Here is a 20,665-nt window from a genome sequence, read left to right on the forward strand (position 1 = left end):
TACAAAGGGAGGGTATCTCCACTCGCTCCATCAGAAGATGGACTCCTGCAGCAGAGGAAGCCCTGAGAGACTGTTTCAACATCACAAACTTTATGTTTTGGTTTATTGCCCAAATAAACCATGGGTAACACAAGGAGTCAAGGCTGTCCTCAATCAGAAGAAAGCAGCCTTTTCAGGACTAAAGATAAGGAGAAGGTAAAGGCAGCACAAAGGGATGTGAAACATTGTATGAGGGAGGCAAAAGACAGCTACAGGAGGAAGGTGGAGCAGAAGCTGAGGGAGAACTGCTCGAGTGATGTCTGGGATGGTTTAAGAACCATTAAAGGGCACAAAGCTCAGACTAGCACAGAGGGGGGAGATAAAGTCAGAGTTAATGAACCGAATAAGTTTTTCAATAGATTTAGCCATTATGCCACACCCACCACCATCACTACATCTACTCTGCCCCAGGTGCTCTCCCCCAGTACATCCTCCTCCTTGCCAGCAGGTGCAGTCATTCCAAAATCATGGCACCCTCCTCTCAGCTCTATCCCACACCAGCCCTGTGACCAACGTCCTTCTCCAAGGCAGCTTAGTAGCCCCTCTCCTTTCTCTCCCTCCACAAAACCTCCTCCACGCTTTACGGCTGATCAGGTGAAGGCAGATCTGAGGAAGCTTCGACCCCTAAAAGCTGCAGGATCTGAAGTGCAGGGGGCTGAATCATATTAAAGTATTCCCTCGGATTCTCAAGATATGTGCTACCAAGCTCAGACAACCATTACAATGAATCTTCAACCTGAGCCTGGAACTTGGGAGTGTGCCTACACTCTGGAAGACATTGTGTGTCATTCCTGTCCCTACGAAGAGCAGGCCCAGTGAGCTGAATGACACCAGACCAGTGGCACTCACATCACATCTGATGAAGACTCTGGTGGGGCTCTTCCTCAACCACCTCAGAATGCAGGTAAAGGACGCTGAAGACCCCCTGCAGTTCGCCTACTGGGCAGAGGTTGGAGTGGAGGATGCCATTGTCTACCTCCTACATTGAGCCCACTCGCACCTGGACAAGGGAAGTGGCAACGTCAGAATCCTCGTCCTGAATTTTTCGAGTGCCTTTATATGATTCAGCCCCCCAGACTTCTGGAAAAACGTACCAGAATGAGAGTGGACTCCTGCCTGATCACCTGGATTTCCAGCTACCTTAGTGACAGGCCAGTTTGTCAGGATGAATAACACTCTGGTCAGCAACATTGGAACCCCGCAGGGCGGTGCTTATTCAGACGTAAGCTGGTGACATCGTTGTCTCCTCTTCAAGACAACGAAGAGGAGTGCCTTTTAGTGACAGATAAAAATAGTTGCTTAATCTCATTATAAACAGCTAACATTGTGCCACATAAAATAAAATGTAAAAATAATTTATGATGTGCAAAGGGAAAAAATGAAACTGAGCTAACTCAAAAGCAGCAACCGCTGATCTTAAATTCTCCACTCGCCAAGTCCTCTGCTGAGATGGTCAGGAGTTGGACCGACTCTGCGACCTCTGACCCACTTGCCCCACCTGATGCTCCACGGACACGGTGTCCTCCTCTCCGCACCTGTTGTTGTTTGTGTAAATCCCTCATCAGAGCCCATTGACTCAATTCAAAACTGTAGTTGCAAAACATGCAGATGAAATGTTACACTGTGCAAAGCGAAAAATGTAAACTGCTAATTCACTGGCTTGTCATGTTGCCTTGATAGTTAGCAAACCTTTTCCAACATTGAGTAATTACACACCGTAGCTGCTTTTAAACATAAAGCATTCTTTTTATAAGTTATAAAAAGAATGCAATGTTAAAATATTAACTGACTATTTTTAAAGTATAAAGCATAACGTTAATACTTGCAAATGCCATAGCTGTTTATCCTCTGTGGTGGAGCCTTCTTTACAGTCTGTATGTGCACACTAGTCTTCTCTGTGCATGAGAGGCTGTGGAGGGAGGGCAGACGTAGCAGAGTATGGAGTGAAAATAGTCTCAAAATATCTGTGCGTGTGTAAAAGTATTTGTGCATGTGTAAAAGTATCTGTGTGTGTGTAAAAATATTTGTGCATGTGTAAAAGTATCTGTGCATGTGTAAAAATATCTTATATATTAATTAATAATTAATATTAATCAATTAATATTAAGCAGTTCGCTAGTAAAGCACAGGAGGAGGCTAGAAGTTACCACGAAGGTTAACGCTCTGGAGTTGGAGTGCTGGCAGCAGTCTCTTTTTATATTGCTGTATTCACTGTATTCATCGTGGTTTTAGTGATTTAGTTAATAAACAGATCTGCCCTTCACTGTGACAAAAGCTCACAGGAATCCCACTTAGTGGGCAACGCGGAAACCCGATTAACTCTAGTTTCATTATTACACACTCAACTTTATATATACACCGTGTTCCAAATTATTATGCAAGTGATATTTTCTCAGATTTTCTTAAATGGTCAATGCAAATGTTGGTCAGTATAATTTTCAAGTCATGAACTATTACAGTATAAATCAAATTTTACTGAACAAAGCTCCCCATGAGAACAGTATTTTTTTTTTCCAAAATAAAAAAACTCAAAATGCACTGTTCCAAATTCTTATACACAACAGATTTTCTAAACATTTTATGGATTATAAAGAACTGCAAACGGTCATTCTTTGATTGTGCAGCATTAAGTGGTCACATGTACTAAAATCAAAAGCTATTTCAATCAAAAATATCTTAACAGACCGAGTTACATGTTAACATAGGACCCTTTTTTTGATATCACAGCCCAATTCTTGCGTCCATTGAACTTGTGAGTTTGTGGATAGTTTCTGCTTGAATTTCTTTGCAGGATGTCAGAATACCTTCCCAGAGCTGCTGTTTTGATATGAACTGCATTCCACCCTCAGATCTTCTGCTTGAGGAAACTCCAAAGGTTCTCAATAGGGTTGAGGTCAGAAGAGGATGGTGACCACACCATGAGTTTCTTCCCTTTTAGGCCCATAGCAGCCAATGACACAGTGGTATTCTTTGCAGCATGAGATGGTGAATTGGCATGCATGAAGATGATGTACAAACCATGAGCTTGTTGGATTGACACGCTGTCCCAGGTTTGATCTTTATAGATGTTTTCAAATCATGCTTTCAGGTTTTCCTACTGTTCAGACACAGTATGCACCGAGAGTATGCACTCTCGAAGTTCCACCATGTTTGGCCCGATGCTGGGATTCTCCTGTTGCACACTTCATCCAGGATAGCGGTACTTTTTGGGGACTTGGAAAAAAAGGTTCCAAAAGTCAAAAGATTTGCAAAAAATCTTTTGGCTTTTGGACAAGTGTAAGCAATGAGCATGCCTTTTGAATGATCAGGTTTAACTGATGGGCGTAACAGTGCACAAAGTGCGCATGAGGAAATGATTCCAGCAGCCTGACCTTCAAACCGGTGGATGCGCCGCTCATCACAGCATCTCCATTGTAAATCTAGGCAATTAGTTTATTTTCCAGTTTAAACGGCTGGAGCTTTTATTTCAGAAGCTTTTAAAACCCCTCTGCAGACCTCTCTTCAAGCAGGAAAAAGCCCAAGAATCTCTCCACTGTGGTACATACAGTGATGTACCTGAGCATAATCAGCTCACACAGGCCACATCTGTGGTTTCGTCTGCTTGAACAGCTACAAATGGTGCTTCTAAAATTTCATCCTTGATTTTTTGCTGATAAACCTCTAAAATGCAATCAAGGAGCTCATTCTGGCTGGTTTTGGAGGTGTATTTAGCAACATGACAGGTGATCTGCCAGCTGACTGTCTAAAAAGAAAATTGATTAACCAGATCCAGAAAAACACATCTATTCAGGGAGGACAAAGGTTCATCAGATCCCTGCAGTGGTAAATCGTGTGCCCCGCAAAATTTAATGCAATCCACAATCCATGTCTGCTTTTTTTTCACCAGCTCATTGTGCAGCAATGCGGTGGCCGTCATCCAGTTGACAGGTGATGTTAACCCGGCCCAACAGGGACAATTTCACACTGTTTCCAATGTGGCTAATGCTGGATTCATGTTTTTTTATTTTTTCCGACAAATGTTTCAGGTCGACAATTCCTTGTTGGGTCCAAGCTGTGTCTCCTCCAAAGAGCAAACACGGAAAGCAGAAAAGAGATTCCTTAGCTACACTTGCCACTCATTTCGTTTAAACCAAGTCACCGAGAAACTCTCGTTTTGCTGTTTATCTCTTTGCTGGATTTGAATATCCACAAACCCAGTCCGGCCCCAACTTCTTCACCTCCAATTTTTCCTCAGTAGACATTATGCAAAAGGGATTATTGATTAAATAATCCACCTCGTTTATGCTAATATTGCTCGCCATCACACCTACTCAGTCTATGCCAAACCACGCCCACACACACTCGCCCTCGAGGCAAGTCGATGCAGATTGGATGAATCCTGTGGCCGCAGGCTGGCCCTGGGCTTTTCAAAATTAGACCCAATGAGTCGCAAACCGAGGGGGCCCACTTATACCAGCTGTCCCTGGGTAAGAGTAAATTTAAATATTTGGTACTAAGAAAATGCATGTTAAAATCTGAATATTCTTGTAAAAGTATGTAGCTGAAATCAATTTAAACTACTAGCAGACGCAGTATAGGGTATGCCCATTATCTGTACTAAAATTAATTTGAAAAATGGAACATAGAAGAGTATTAGTTTAAAAACCATCAAAGAAACTGACTTACAGAAATATAGTTAACCAAATACACCTGGCCCTTAAAAGCAACACTTTCTTTCCTACCTGGCCATCTCTGACTGGACACTTTGTGATCTCTCCATCCTCATATTCTGATCCTCCCTAGGAGCTGGAGGAATTGCTCTGTTCAGTAATGCCTACACACACTGTCCTGCTTCAGCTGCACTCTGCTGGTCATACTGGAATAGGGAATTAGGAGAACACCTATTTAATTTAATAAAATAACATAGCAAAAGGCATATTACATATAATTCGACATATTTCTTTCTGATACATTTGATATTTTGCAACACAACAAAAGTGCGCTGGTTAACGAATTCAACATAAATGCAGGCGAATATTACACAAGCCCAGTTTATGCACTTCACTTAATGCTAACATTAGCTAGCACAATATGATAATGGGAACAGCGGCATACAAAATATGTGACTGTCGTAAGTTGCGTAAGATTTCTTCTTTGAAAAAACAATGGACACTTTAGTAGCTGTTAACGGTATAATTTTGTGAAGATGACTTACTATTCACATTCTGTGTATACCATCAGCACCAAGCTCTGCAGTTCTGAGGTGTGAGAGAGTCAGAGTCATCCGCTTTAGTCAGCGCTAACCAGTAAGGACACATCTTATAACGTTCATTTTTAGGCCCTGCCCAGGATGTTCATGTGAGAATCGCAAGCAAAACTTTGAGACGCGCATCCAAAAAATAGAAAATCGCAACCAAAGATTTCTGACATGTGCAAATAAAAGTTTGTTTTGTAAATAACTTTTTCACTTCATGAGCCAAAAATTTTTAATTTTAGTGATTTTAATTTTAAAAAATCGTTTTTTAAACATTTTTTTATTATTTAAAAAAATCATTACTATTCCAAAAGTTTTGATCACAATTTTATTTTTTTAAATTGAGATTATGTTTTTTTGATTGAATAATTGTGAAACAAATTTAACTCCATACACCCCTTTGCTCTTCTGCGTCTGCCCTCCCTTCACAGCCTCTCAGGCACAGAGAAGACTAGTGTGCACATACACACTAGTGTATGTGCACACTAGTGCACATACACATATGGCATTTGCAAGTATTAACGTTATACTTTACACTTTATCTCCGCCCCGAATCGCCGCCCGGACACCATCTGGCCTCAGTTCCCCACCGTAATGACGTACTTAGCTGAGGCAGCGGCTGTGCCCGTAACCATCGCCCCACGAGCGGCGACTTTACTCAATCGGCCCGTCGCCCCGCCTAGCACCAGCCTTCAAGTGGGTGGAAAGCACAGGAGCGGCAAGAGTGCTGAGGCGTTAGGGTGAGGCTGGCTTGCTGAGACCCCTGGCATTCCTCGCAGGTCCGGTGCCTGTGGAAGGACATAACGTATGTACCCCTTCTGACAAGACGGGCACAAACGGATGGAACCGTTAGAAGACATCTTTGCTCTCAGATAGTGTTGCTATGGCTGACCTGAAGAATAAAAGGGATCCGATTGTCCGGTCTGACCGTTGTTTAAACAGCCTAGGTGGGGCACACCCAGTAGGAGAGCGTGGACTAAACTTTTTTCAGTGCTGCGCTGCGCAGGAGGGATAAACCCACTAGATGTAATGCTATCAACATTTAGCCTTCCCTATAAACTGAAAAATCACTATGGTTAGTTATTAAAACTGGACTATGATCAATGATGATGCTTTTGAAATGTAACCAGACATTCTCTGTTAAGAGGTGGAAAGAGAAGTTACGGAAACGCCAATAATGTTGTTCTACAGACATACTTCCATTAAGGAACGCTCATACTAACATGAGTGGCAGCATTAATAGGGTGACCATATTTTCATTTGGGACAACCAGGACACCTTGGAGCGGGGGGGGGGGGGGGGGGGGGTGGTCTCTGTTCCCATGCATACCATCAGCACCAATGAATGCCACCAATGTCTGTGGCATGCACTCACTTAACATAGGCCTACGTAATCCTACAATAACATGATATTTACAGTTGGTTTATTGAAAATGCTTTTCAGTAAAAGTCAACAGCAATAACTCCAATAACAAATGATAATTTTATTCAAAATGTATTTATTAAAAAATGTTTAACAATTCCTGTAATGAATGAATAGCACAATGAAAGAAATAATGTCTCATCTAAACATCCCTCACTTAACAATAAAAGTTAACAATAACTCTCAACTCCCAATAACACATGATACTCAGCCTCAGGAATGAACGAAATAATGTCGGTTCTGTAGGCTATTGGCAAAAATAAATTAACAAATGAGCTAATTAACAAAAAATACCTGGACACCGAGACATATGTGCCTGCTTTGCACACTGTGCACAAGGCCTCCCATTTGTCTCGACCCGGTCTGAAAGCGGGGAAACTCTTTTGTAAATCGTCGGTAAACATACATTTGCGCTTTGGCATGTTGTTGGCGTACTGACAGCCACGCTACCTATCTTCTGATTAAGAACAGGGCTGCCCGCACTGACGCGGCTCAGGGATTACGTCACACGCAGCGCCGTGCGCAGTGCCCTGGTGCCTGTAAATTTAATGGTCCAATGAAGGTAATTTAAAAAACAGGACATTTCCTCACTTTCTAAAAAAAACCCGGGACGCCCGGGACAGGACGTGAAATACGGACATGTCCCGGGAAATACGGACGTTTGGTCACCCTAAGCATTAAGCCCCTCCTTGCTCTGTTTATTTCTGACCAGAAGGATGGCAATAGGACTATAGGGATCAGGGTGAGAAGCTCAATTTTTCTCACAATTGTTCTGTCTTACTGCCAAGACATACTGACATAAACATATTTCTTAAATGTTACATCTTTAAGTTGTAGTGAAAAAGCAAGAAACAAACCAACAATAATATTGCTCAGAGAAATTAACACAGATGCATATTTATAACTTGTATAATAAATACAGATTTAAGTGAACTATTATGAAGTCATCAAGTTAATTATTGTTATTGAAGAAGATGTTGATGTTTTTGATTAAATCCATTTGAGCAGCTGTCTCCGTGGAATGGCACAGAGTAAGTGAGCTGCTTTAGTTGTGGGCCATGGGAGGAGGGCTCCCACTCTCCTCCATCAGGTCTTCATGAAGCCTCTCTCCCCTGCTGCCCCTCCTCGTTCCCCAGCACGAAGCTCCCTCCCCTCAGACTTTCCTTCACTCCATAACTTCGGTCCGTTTCCGAACACCAAATCAGCGCCGGTCCAACCTATCGGTGATCCAGCGGGAGTCGCATCTGGTGAGACGGCGGAACATGGCTTCGAGGTCGGGCTTTGGACTTTCTTCTGACAGGTAAATTGACCAAGTTCTCCTCCTCTACTGCCGAAGGCTCTTCATGGTCGACGGGAGCAGGGTTGCCTGTGTGTTGTGGATGCGGCTTACCAATACCACGAATCTCGGCCTAATATTGGGTTGTTTTTGAGTGAGTGGTTAGTTTGAAACTGAAAAGTCACGGAGAGTGATAAAGATGTGAGATGTTAAAAAGAGAGACTCAGAAACAAGGGAGTAAGAAGGTGAAAGTTAGAGAAAGAAAAGGTGACGAGACAGCGACGGAAGGGACGGCTTCTCATGGAACAAGTAGTTCTGTTTAGTGCCGTTCGGGTCCACGGTGGAACCGGAGGACCGATGATGGACAGTCGGGTATTCATCGTGATTTTAGTGATTTAGTTAATAAACAGATCTGCCCTTCATTGTGACAAAAGCTCACAGGAATCCCTCTTAGTGGGCAACGCGGAAACCCGATTAACTCTAGTTTCATTATTACACACTCAACTTTACCGTGTTCCAAATGATCATGCAAGTGATATTTTCTCAGATTTTCTTAAATGGTCAATGCAAATGTTGGTCAGTATAATTTTCACGTCATGAACTATTACAGTATAAATCAAATTTTACTGAACAAAGCTCCCCATGAGCACAGTATTTTTTTTAAAGAAATAAAAACTCAAAATGCACTGTTCCAAATTATTATGCACAGCAGATTTTCTAAACATTTTATGGATTATAAAGAACTGCAAACGGTCATTGTGCAGCATTAAGTGGTCACATGTACTAAAATCAAAAGCTATTTCAATCAAAAACATCTTAACAGACCGAGTTACATGTTACATAGGACCCCTTCTTTGATATCACAGCAAAATTCTTGCATCCATTGAACTTGTGAGTTTGTGGATAGTTTCTGCTTGAATTCCTTTGCAGGATGTCAGAATACCTTCCCAGAGCTGCTGTTTTGATATGAACTGCATTCCACCCTCAGATCTCCTGCTTGACGATATTCCAAAGGTTCTCAATAGGGTTGAGGTCAGAGGAGGATGGTGACCACACCATGAGTTTCTCCCCTTTTAGGCCCATAGCAGCCAATGACACAGTGGTATTCCTTGCAGCATGAGATGGTGCATTGGCATGCATGAAGATGATTTTGCTACAGAAGGTACGGCTCTTCTTTTTGAATCATGAAAGAAAGTGATCAGTCAGAAAGTCCATATACTTTGCTGAGGTCATTTTCACACCTTCGGGGACTCTGTAGGGGCCGACCAGCTCTCTCCCCATGGTTTCGGCCCAAAAAATGACTCCACCACCTCCTTGCTGACGTCACAGCAAGGAGGTGGTGGACATCCCACCACATCCCAACATCCCGTGTTGGGATGTGGTGGCCATCCACCACCAATCCACTACTGCATCCATCTGGACCATCCAGGGTTGCACAGCAGTCATCAGTGAACAAGTCTGTTTGAAAATTAATCTTCATGTTTGAAATTACATGAACCGTTTCTGCTTGTGAGCACTGGTTAGGGGAGGCAGAATAGTAGGTTCATGCACCGCAAGCCTCTCCACCTTGAGGTTCCAGAGACACCAGCAGTAATGTCTAATGTTTTCATACCTTGTCATATGGCACGACACTATCTGATGATTTTTGTTAGCAGAGAGATCCTTTCTCTTTCCAATATTGCTTGAAACCTGTGGCCTGCTTAATAATGTGGAACATCCTTCTTAAGTAGATTTCCTTTAATTGAGCTCACCAGACAAACTAATCAACCCAGCTCTCTGAAATTAATTAAAGTGATTCCGTTCACTCTGCGTCGTAAGCGTGTCTCTTAATAGGAGCCATTTTGGGATCTTTACACAAACACACAAATGGAAATGAAATGGCATGCTTCGCGCGCTTCTTCTACGGGGAAAAATGAAGTCGGCGGCTGCTTACCGTAGTTGCGAGACCTGTTGTGGCTCAATATTGGTCCATATATAAGGCGCACCGGATTAGAAGGCGCACTGTCGGCTTTTGAGAAAATTGAAGGTTTTTAGGTGCGCCCTGTAGTGCGGAAAATCGGTAATTGGATGTTCTACACTGACAAAAAAAAATAGTTGAACCAACTTAATTGAATTTCTTGAATTGGTAACAAGTAATTCAGATTAGTTCATCCAACTTAATTTATTAAGTTGGTTTAACTTGACAACTTTAAGTCAGTCTTACTCAAATTATTTAGTTTATTTGAAATAAAGAAGTAAACAAATAAATATATTTTTAAAGTTTTTTTTGGCTCAAATGACCTTTATTTTACAGTAGTTAGACAGGAAGGTGAGTAATGAAAATTGGGGAAAATGTACGGCAAAGGTCATCAGGCCGGGAGTCGAGCCTACAACAGCCACGTCAAGGACTAAAGCCTCCTTATATGGGTTATGCGCTATAGTCAAAGTGAAAAATTCCTTTTTATCTATTTCAACGAACAGATCATTTTTAAAGATAATCATAAAAACAACATATAGTCATTTATTATGAAACAAGCAATAAGTATTACATTTTGTCAAATGCCATCATCAAAGTCATCAAGCAAATACACATCAAATATGTTGATCATTGTTCAACATACTATTAATCAAAGGCAAATCTAAATAGGTATGTTTTGAGCCTTGATTTAAAGAAACTCAGTGTTTGGGCTGTTTTGCAGTTTTCTGGAAGTTTGTTCCACACTTGTGGTGCATTTGGATAGTGGTTCTGGTTATTTCGATGTACTGAGCGGAAAAATCTGTGAATTTCACCTTTTTGTGTTCTGTTTTTAATATTAATACCTAAATGAGGTGAAGCGGTGCTAGTTTTCTATTCTCCTTTTTTCACTGTCAGAATCAACACAGTCATAGCTCTACATTAAGTGTGGTTTCATTAGGTTCTTGTGACCTTTTGTACTCACACTTTTTGTTGTTTTGCCATTGATCAGTTGATGCCTTTCTATTACTGCTTTGACTAAAAAATTTTTTATTAATTTTTAAAGTTATACTCATGGTCTACAAGAGGAAAATCTTCTTCTAGGCTCTGATTTGAGTACATAGATCTGAAACAGGTATGAAATAAAAGTAGGAATGAATGAAATGACAATGTTTAGGTGTAAAATGGGGGATTGATTAAGTTGGAACCTTCTGCAATATTATGGTCTTTCATTCCCTCCCACAAATTATGTGAACATATGCTTTACACATTCATTTTAACAGAGTAACAAAGCTCAAGATACATATTTGAGACTGCATTATCAGTATTGAAGCACATGTAAAATCTAATTGTTTTTTAGCTCAATCTTTAGCAATTTACAAAGATTTCTGTCCACAGCCATGTGAATAAAGCTTTTTTATTCTTTTACGGATACGGGCTGCAAGTGAACTATCTTTTGAATACAAATATGTTAGATTTAAGGGCAAATCGTGAACCATTTAAAAGATATAGAACTGACAAAAAAACTGACCCTTTTTAATAAGCCTATAACTAAATCTCTCAACATCTACAAGGATAAATGTAGCTGTTTTTAGTGACCTAATTTGAGATCTGTCCAGTCATTTTAACTCAAGGTGATTAGCCTCCCAGTGATACTTCAGTATGATAAATTAGTCCCCACTCTTCGGTCTCATGTTCACCACAAAGGAATGTAACCTCTTCAGGGGTCAAATGTCAAATTAGCTTGAGGAGGAATACCAGCTTTACATGTCATCCTGTGTTAAAATTTGATGTGTACTGGGATTCCTGACTCCTGTCTTAAAATCATTTGGATCCCATCTGAACTTTTTCACTGAGCCAAAACTTGAAATAAGTCATGGAATTTCCTGGCCAGTTCCGAGCAGAACTATTGGGTCATTGTGAAGCAGTAGGGTTTGATTTAAGGTTTGCTTGTCTTAACCAGAATATTGTATCTGCAGGCATTTATGACGCAGCTCAGTAATGGCAGATATGAGTATGGAAAGCCTGCATCATCAGGCCTACAGCTGGAACTCATTATTCAAGGAATGCAGGGCTCTGGTACGAAAACTCTGGCTGGCCTTCCCTAATCCTCTTTTCTCCCTCTCAGCTGAACTCCTTCGGCAATGCAGCAGTCCCCTCTCTGATGAGACGATGAGAACCCACACCCGTGGGGCCCCCACAGTCTTCTTCATAAGTCTGCTGTGGCCCCTGCTTGCTCCAGTTCCCGCAGCTGAAGTGGACCCTGCCGGGGGAATTTCCTTCATGGGAGGCAACTATGACAGTCATCCCATGTTGTACTTCAGCCGTGGGGATGTGGAGGAGCTACAGTACGCAGCAGCAGGAACTCATCGGCAGATGGCCAGGAGGATCCGGGAGGCTGGGGAGACCATGCTGGAGCACCCAGAGGAGTACCTACCCCCTTGGAGCCCCACAGAGTTCACCGCCCGCTGGAATGAGGTCTATGGAAACAATTTGGGTGTGCTGTCCATGTTCTGCCTGCTATACCCGCACAGGGCAGGGGCCCTCGACCTGGCCAAGGACTACATGGAGAGGATGGCGGCTCAGCCTAGTTGGTAGATTTTCTGTTTTAATTAACTCGCAACAATGAGATGTGAACTGATGTATAAAGGTATGGTCACTCTGAAAGTGAATGTTAAATGGTATTCACCTTCCTTCCTTTCATCCAGTAATTCAATAATAAGCAGTTGTAGTCTTTCAGCACCATAGGCTGAAACACCTTCTAATTCTTCAAGACATTCTTTCCAGCTGGCACATATGCAACAGTAAACTTGTCCCACTCCTTTTCTGGTTCATGACTGGCCGTCTGCTATTGATATACAACTAACCACTTATCACTGTAGTTTGGGTTTAGCATTGGTTAGGGGAAAGGTCACAGGGTATGGGATATGGTTGGATGTAAAGGCTAAGGATTATGGGATAAGGTTAAGTTTTGGTGTTAGAGCATTAGAGTAAAGAATGTCTCGTTCAGAAAAGGATTGGAGGTGGTGGAGCTGATGAAGATGTCTTCTCCATAGTCTCCTGTCATAGTCTCCTGGGTGTTCTCATGTGCTTCTGTGGGTAGAACTCTAGTAAAGCTTCTTTTGGGGCAGATAAAGCTGTAGTTCAGGAAATATGCTGAGCAGCTGTTTGCTGCACTTCCCCTCCCCCACTCCTCCAGGGAGAGGAAATGAAATGTTCAGATGTGAGCTGAATAGTCAGAGGTGGGTAGAGTAAATGGTAAATTCATTTTTGGGTAGAATACAAAATATTTTTACTCAAATTAGAATAGCACTACTTCAACATACTTTTGATGAAGTAAAAGTAAAAAGTAACCATTCAAGAAATTACTCAAGTAAGAGTAAAAAAGCATTTGATAAAAAGTCAAGTACTCATGTATGAGTAACTGATGAAATTATCAATTATGTAATATTTTAAAATTACATAATCAGATGTATCAAATTATAAAGCTAAGTGGAAATTTTGTTATTTAAGGACCAAAAGTACAATAATTCACATAAGTGGCAAAAAATGACAGAATCAGGCAAAATATTTTTTTTCCCAAATCAGTTTCTTTCAATATAAAACTTATGAAACTTTGACAAAAACTGCAGGTGTGTGTCTTTGCCTGGTGAATTTTTGGTTAAAACATGTTTGTTATTCATTCAGTGGAGAATCCAGAAAGTTTACTCAAGTAAGAATAGCAATACTTAATAATACAATTACTCAAGTAAAGCAAAAAGTACAGCGTAATAATAATACTAATAAAAGTTATTTAAATCCCTTAACCCGCACCGGAATGCCCTCGTGCTGTTTTTCCATTTTATTTTCCAGCGGTAAGATTTAAGGGTTTAAACTCTGTCAGTGTCCATTAGGACGCTTTTATTGGGGAGCTTAGAGCCTCCCCCCACCCCCACACACACACTCTTTTGATTGACACCGCATTCGACCAATAATGTTATGAAATGGCTTTTTCCGAGCCAATAATATCCAGAGAGCTCGTTTTGACATGCCTCTATTCTTTCTGGAATATTTCTGACTGGTCAACTCGGAAACTAAATCTAAAGCCACCGATGTGTAGCCAACACGCATCCTGTCATGAGGATATAAGATATTTGGGGGTTTGTTTTGACATGAATCCACCAGATGCATGTGTAACCATGCGTAATGTGTGCGCCTGTGCTGAGTCAAAGTCAGGTTCTGTGCGCCCTCATGCGTAACGGTGTTTACAGGACTTTTTCCTCACCAACGGGGAGGAAAAAGATGGAGCCACGGAGAGACACTTTGTCAGAACGTGTCAAAACTAGATCTATTTCTTCAGCAGAACTTCACAACTCACGGGAGTGGATGATTATGGCCGTAAGAGCTGACAAGTTTTGGATCTGAGAGAATACTGGAAACCTTTAGTCGTCCATTGTTACAGTCAGAGCGAGGTGGGAAGAGCGTACTGAAGAGCAAGAATGGGGGGCCGAGGGAATGTTGGCGTGGGAGGAACGGGGCGGGGGAGTTTCGAATAAGAAGGAGAGATGGTGGGAGTAGGAGGGGAGTGCTAGCGTACCGTTGAGCGCTTGGGGGGAGACGGACGGACAGCGTATTGCAAGAAGGAGGAGGAGGTCTGACTGTACGCTAACCCCCCCGATCCCTAGGTATGCTATGTTACTTATATAATTATAAATAATTTCCACTATCAGTAATGTTGTGTCTACCAGAGGATTCCTCTGTCTGGTCATTATCTTTTGTTAGAGCCCTCATTGATGACTGCATGTTGAAGCACTGAGGAGTTAGTCATTTGAAGTTCAGTCCTGAAATCCACGAGCAGAATACTTTACTCTAAATTTTTATTGTATTTTCCAGTCCATATATTCAACACTCAATGCGCATTTACAAGAAATAAAAATGAAAAATCTGGATGGAGCAAAAAAAATGTTTATTTTAAATTTGTTACAAACATAATAGCTGCAAACTATTTACAGTTAAAGTATTTTTTGACTGCAAAAATAGAAAATTTAGCTTGTCATCTTCATAAAGAGACCAAGCTTTTGCATGTACTCCAAATTGTTCAAGAACAGCAGCTGATTTAATTTGGGTATACCTTTTTACTGTTTTTGGTGATTTAAGGGGTGAGGGTTAAGGGGTTAAAAAATGTAGAGGAAATGTAATTGAGTAAATGTACCCAATTCTGTGAATAGTCAAGACTGAGTCTCACGTTCCAAGAGACTATTCAAGGACAACTTCACATGGCTCTGATTCCTGTTTATAGTCCATGCAGTGATATAACAGTGTTACATGACAGCTTCACTAAAAAATGATTGGAACTTGAATGCTTAGGTCAAAAAACTGGGCCTTTTACTAAGCACAGACTTGATCATCTTAGAATATGTAGAGAATATTTCCACAATTTCTGTATTTTCGGCTGTTCTCTGTTTTCAAAGTTTGTTGAACTCTAGAGGCAAATGCAGTTATGTTGGGAAAGAAATGGGGTTTGCTGTGAGTGGGGCAAAGAAAATCTGCCTGGATGTGAGAGTTTTTCTTGGAGCCCACTGTTTATATAAACAATATTTATTCAAGGAATTGTGATTTAACTGCTGTATTACTGAAAGAACTGACTGACAGACATGTCTGGGCACGGTTTGTTATTTGTGCTGTTAGAAGCTCAAGTCTAGTTGTTTAGCGTCACCTCCATAAAGAAATTCTGCAGAAATCAGGGAAGTTTTGTGTTGAGTTTCTAGTTACACCTCCTGAAAACCACTGCACAGAAAATAGTTCTGTTTTTCTAAGAAAACCTAAAGGTGACAGGTTCATTATGTGTGCTGTCATATTGCTTTTTATCTCGTCGTGTTTGTTTGGATGTCCAAAAACATGTTAGATGGGTCTAAGCATGAGGACATGAAACATATTTCAAGTCCCGAGTTGAGGCCAGTCAACTCGAGACTTGGAACACCAAGTTCTGCCAAAATTTTTGAATATGTGTGCTGCTTATGATGACTTATGATGAGTTATAACAATGGACTTAGTGTTCCCTCGCCCGGACGTGGGTCACCGGGGCCCTACTCTGGAGCCAGGCCTGGAGGTGGGGCACGTTGGCGAGCGCCTGGTTGCCGGGCTTTTACCCATGGAGCCCAGCCGGGCTCAGCCCGAAGAGGAAACATGGGTCCCTCTTCCAATGGGCTCACCACCTGTGGGTGAGCCCATTGGAGCCCAAGGGGTCGGGTACAGTGTGTGATGGGTGGTGGCAGAGGGAGGGGGGCCCTGGCGGCCCGACCCTCGGTTGCAGAAGCTGGCTCTTGGGGCATAGAATGTCACCTCTCTGATGGGGAAGGAGCCGGAGCTAGATTGTGAGTTTGAGAGATTCCGGCTAGCATTAGTCGATTTCGCCTCAACGCATCGCTCTGGTTCTGGAATCAGTCTTCTTGAGAGGGCAACTTTGCTTAGCTCACCATGGGCAACTCCACTCTGGAGTTGCCCATGGTGAGAGGTACTGGGCAGGAGACTCGGACAAATCCGAGTCGCCTCAACTCGGGACTTGTTGCCCCCCATCTGGTGCCTGTAAGTTACCCCAGTGAACGAGAGAGTAGCCTCCCTCCGCCTTTGGGTGGGGGGATGGGTTCTGACTGTTGTTTGTGCTTATGGGCCGAACAGCAATTCAGATTACCCACTCTTCCTGGAGTCCTTGGAGAGAGGAGCCAGTTGAGGTGGCTAACGTCCAGGAGGTTAGGATGCCTTCTGGACACCTCCCTGGTGAGGTGCTCCGGGCAAGCCCACCGGGAGGAGGCCCAGGACACGCTGGAGGAACTATGTCCCCCTTGCTGGCCTGGGAACACCTTGGGTTTCCCCCGTAGGAGCTGTAACAAGTGGCTGGGGAGAGGGAAGTCCCTTCTTAAGCTGCTACCCCCACCACCCAATCCCGGATAAGCGGAAGAAATGGATAGATGTACTGCTTATGAATGAAGGGTGGAGATTCCACTGTGTTCTACTCCATTAGGGAGAAGTAGAGCACTTTGCTGCGAGTAGACTGCCTTGGTCTTTTCCTTCTATTCTGGAGGATCTACTAACCATTGGGAAAGGGAAGTACAGTGGTGTATGAGCGCCCCCAACTCGTCAAATAGGTATTTGGAGCAATTAATCAGAAAATAATTCAATTAGAGTTGCTCCAAGCTTTCAGCATACTGTGACGACAAAGTGTCACCATAGCTATGCATGAATTAAAGCAGTACTTCTCAAATAGTGGGGCTTGGCGAATTGTCAGGGGGGACAAGGGAAGAAGGACTTTATAATTGTCTTTATTTATGCTTAACTGATAAACAAGCTTCCGGCCACTAGGTGGCAGCAGTGTTCAAAGTAATCAACAGGCTGCCTGTTTAAGCCAGTAGAAGTAGCTACACAGCACTGTTGTAAACGGAGCAGAGGAAAAAAAACGGAGCAAAGGATACAAGCGCTGATGTTTTGAAATATAGCTACCGTCATAAAGGAGAGATGGAGTTTGAGATGAAGTATGACGGAGTTTCATGACCAGATTTTTATTTTCAAATACAAGAATACAGTCATAATACTACAAGAACCAAATCTTATTAGCAGAATACTTTAAATATTGGCATAATAAAGACGTGATATAGCCAGAAGAAAGTCGTTAAATTAGAAAGCTTCGATAGAGTGATGTAATGTGACCCGCTCAGCAAGGCTGGTTCTTTCTATTAAATAAAAAGTTGCTTAAACAATCGTCTCAAAGTCCTGGGGCTGAAAACTTGCTTCTGATTTGCTCAAACGTTTAGTATTTACTCATTTGTTAAACCAATACCTTACATTCCCCAATTTAGCACAGTATGGTGAAAAGTGAAAATAATTGAGAAACACTGAGTAATGTTGTCATTGGGCCTATTCGGCAACATTTGAGTGAATCCAAAGACAATGATGATTAATGGATATAAACTACAGGAATATGTACAGTACAGACCAAAAGTTTGGACACACCTTTCTAATTCAATGGGTTTTCTTTATTTTCATGACTATTTATAAGGCAAGAAATCCCACTTATTAACCTGACAGGGCACACCTATGAAGTGAAAACCATTTCAGGTGACTACCTCTTGAAGCTCATCAAGAAAATGCAGAGTGTGTGCAAAGCAGTAATCACAGCAAAAGGTTGCTACTTTGAAGAAACTAGAATATAAGGGGTATTTTCAGTTGTTTTACACTTTTTTGTTTAGTGCATATTTCCACATGTGTTATTCATAATTTTGATGCCTTCACATCTACAATGTCAATAGTCATGAAAATAAAGGAAACTAATTGAATTAAAAGGTGTGTCCAAACATTTCGTCTGTACTGTATGTAGAACAATATAACCTATTGTATAACTCTTCATTATAATTTGTAAATATAAAGAATGTGGCAATGTACCAAACCTGGAAAATTTGGAGAAGCAGAGCACCAGAGATAATTAAACGGAGAAACAGAAAATTAATAAAAGAACTAGGAAAAGAAGGAAGATAGACAATTTCTCAAAAATGTGATATCTTTTACTCTATGAAAAGTCAAACTGAAAACTTTTGGTAGCACTGTATTTGAAGGGGTGTGCGTAAGACTGATGTTACACCTGTTATAAACATGAAGGATTCTTCATGAATGCTTAGGACTTTTGTTATTAAGTTTCATTCAGTAAATAATGACACTTTAAGTGCAAAGTTCACACCAAACGTTTTGACCATCAGTCACAGCCAAAAAACATCATCCTCACAATGAAGCATGGCAAAGGCAATATCACTGTGCATTTCTTTGGGAATTCTAGAAAAAAAAATCTCCATAGGGAAGAAATGATGAATAAAGAAAAACTCAAAAAATGTTTGAGTTGTGCAAACATCACCCTTTAAAAATGAAATACAATGAATGAGGAGATCCACGTAAAATTGGTCAGCTTAACTGACTTAAAAATGACTAAGCTGATGAATATTTGTCTGTCTTTATTAATGTTAGACAAAAAAGGCTGAAATAACAAAACAAAATTCAGGATTATTGTTAGAAATAATGTTTTCTGGATTTCTTGATTGTTTGTGGTTAATGGTTCATTTGAATTTGGTCAGTCATTTACATGTTTCTTGTTGATGCTGCAAAAGTTTACATGGTTGGAGAAAAAACAGAGGGAAGTGGTCTGATGTCTGGCCAAGCCTCGTTGCCATTCTGAATGTTTTGCTGTTGACAGTATTTTTCTCTGTACTTGAACTCGCCAGGACAGAAACATGCCTATTGCTCCAGACTTTCTAACACAGGTTTAAACCGAACCAAAAATTACTAAAACTCTGAACATAGATTATCCACATGTAAGAGTGGTTTAACTCAATAAACTAAATGTCTGTTCCCCAATAGAGAGAAGGACCGAAAGGATTTTCGGTCCTTTTCGGACCGAAGAGCTCAAAATTTTGTTGTTGTTGCTTTGCAGGAGGTTCAGACAGACAGAGTCACATTGTTGGATTTCCATGACATTTTTTCACAATATCAGAGCAGAAAAGAAAAGCCACTGAGCACGTGCTTTCACAATGTATGAGCACACAGCAAATTTCCCTTTGGCTGCACTTTATTACGGTCACTAAACCTCTTAGAGTGGCTCCAAGATCCGTCAGCTGTGGTATTCATGACCTCCAATTATGTCTGCAGCTACTCCAAGAAGCATGTTTTATTGGAGAGTCTCAATTCTGGGACAGATTGCTCTGTGTTTCTCTTCCTCGTTTTTTAATCGGTCTAAGCAAACATGCAGGCGTGTGCCTTAGCACACTTTGATTTACAGTTCGCCAGTGACTCAGCAAATCCTTTCTGTTTGTCTTTGCCATGTGGGCAAACTGAGACATAAAATAAATCTGAGCTGCACTCAAGTTTTCTGAAACTCCATCTTCCCTCTCCCAGAGTGCTAGGCTGTGTAGAAAGGTTGAGAGTCATGGAACTTACAGAAAGTTGAACATAAAACAGATTTATTAAGACTTTGAAGTTACTGACTGTTGTAATAAACGCAATAAAAGTTACATATATGTTTTTGAGTGTTTCTTTCTGACATGCTGAATATCCATTTGTGGACCAAATCTTGACTGATGGTGACTCATTCTGATCCTTCTAATGCTCGGAGTGGGATAAGTGTCATGAATTGTTGTATTGACAAGTGAGGATGGACCCAGGTAGTTGAGTAAATTATGGTTTTAATTAGAGGTGTGCCGATTGATCGGCTGATTTCCGTGAAACAGTGTATGATCGGTGTTCGCCGATCACTGTCTCTTGTTGTCGATCACCAAAACCGATCACCTGCATCTCATTTCGCAGCCTGCATGTGCAGCTGATCTCCTCTTTACTTCACACTGCGCAAACCGCAGCAACAAATCCTAAGCAATGTGTTGAGGACAGGCGGCGCTGCTAGGAATCTTGGGCTCCATGAGAAAAAATTAAATTGGGTCCCCCTTCACAGCTGCTGTTACAATTTCTTGAGTCTATCTGATCCATCAAAAGCGTCACAATTTTAAAGGCTTGCAACTGCCTTGCTTTTTTTGGTCCAATACTGATACTAGCACAATATTCACTGTTAGTGAATTTTACATGCAACAGTCCACATACTGCATGCAAATAAGTTGCTTCCACCCATCCATCCATTTTCTGTACACCCTTGTCCCTAGTGGGGTCAGGAGGGGTGCTGGTGCCTCTCTCCAGCAAACGTTTCGGGCAAGAGGCGGGGTACACTCTGAACACGTCGCCAGTCTGTCGCCGGGCA

General features: G+C 41.6%; 1 protein-coding gene across 3 annotated transcripts in view; it reads left to right on the forward strand.

Annotated features, from left to right (window-relative positions):
* Positions 1-7,776: 7,776 nt before the first annotated feature.
* The window catches only part of dse (dermatan sulfate epimerase), an 89,195-nt gene continuing 76,306 nt past the window's right edge, over positions 7,777-20,665 (forward strand). Inside the window, exons 1-2 of one of the 3 annotated variants that reach the window (XM_032585271.1) lie at positions 7,777-7,994; positions 12,032-12,497. In XM_032585271.1, the coding sequence (XP_032441162.1) occupies positions 12,076-12,497 (422 nt within the window). In that variant the 5' untranslated portion in view covers positions 7,777-7,994; positions 12,032-12,075. Of the gene's footprint in view, positions 7,995-12,031; positions 12,498-20,665 lie in introns of those variants that run through there. The other 2 variants (XM_032585269.1, XM_032585270.1) reach the window with 2 other exon arrangements.

This window comes from Xiphophorus hellerii, chromosome 15 (genome assembly GCF_003331165.1).
Source record: "Xiphophorus hellerii strain 12219 chromosome 15, Xiphophorus_hellerii-4.1, whole genome shotgun sequence".
In the NCBI taxonomy this organism is placed as follows: Eukaryota; Metazoa; Chordata; class Actinopteri; order Cyprinodontiformes; family Poeciliidae; genus Xiphophorus; species Xiphophorus hellerii.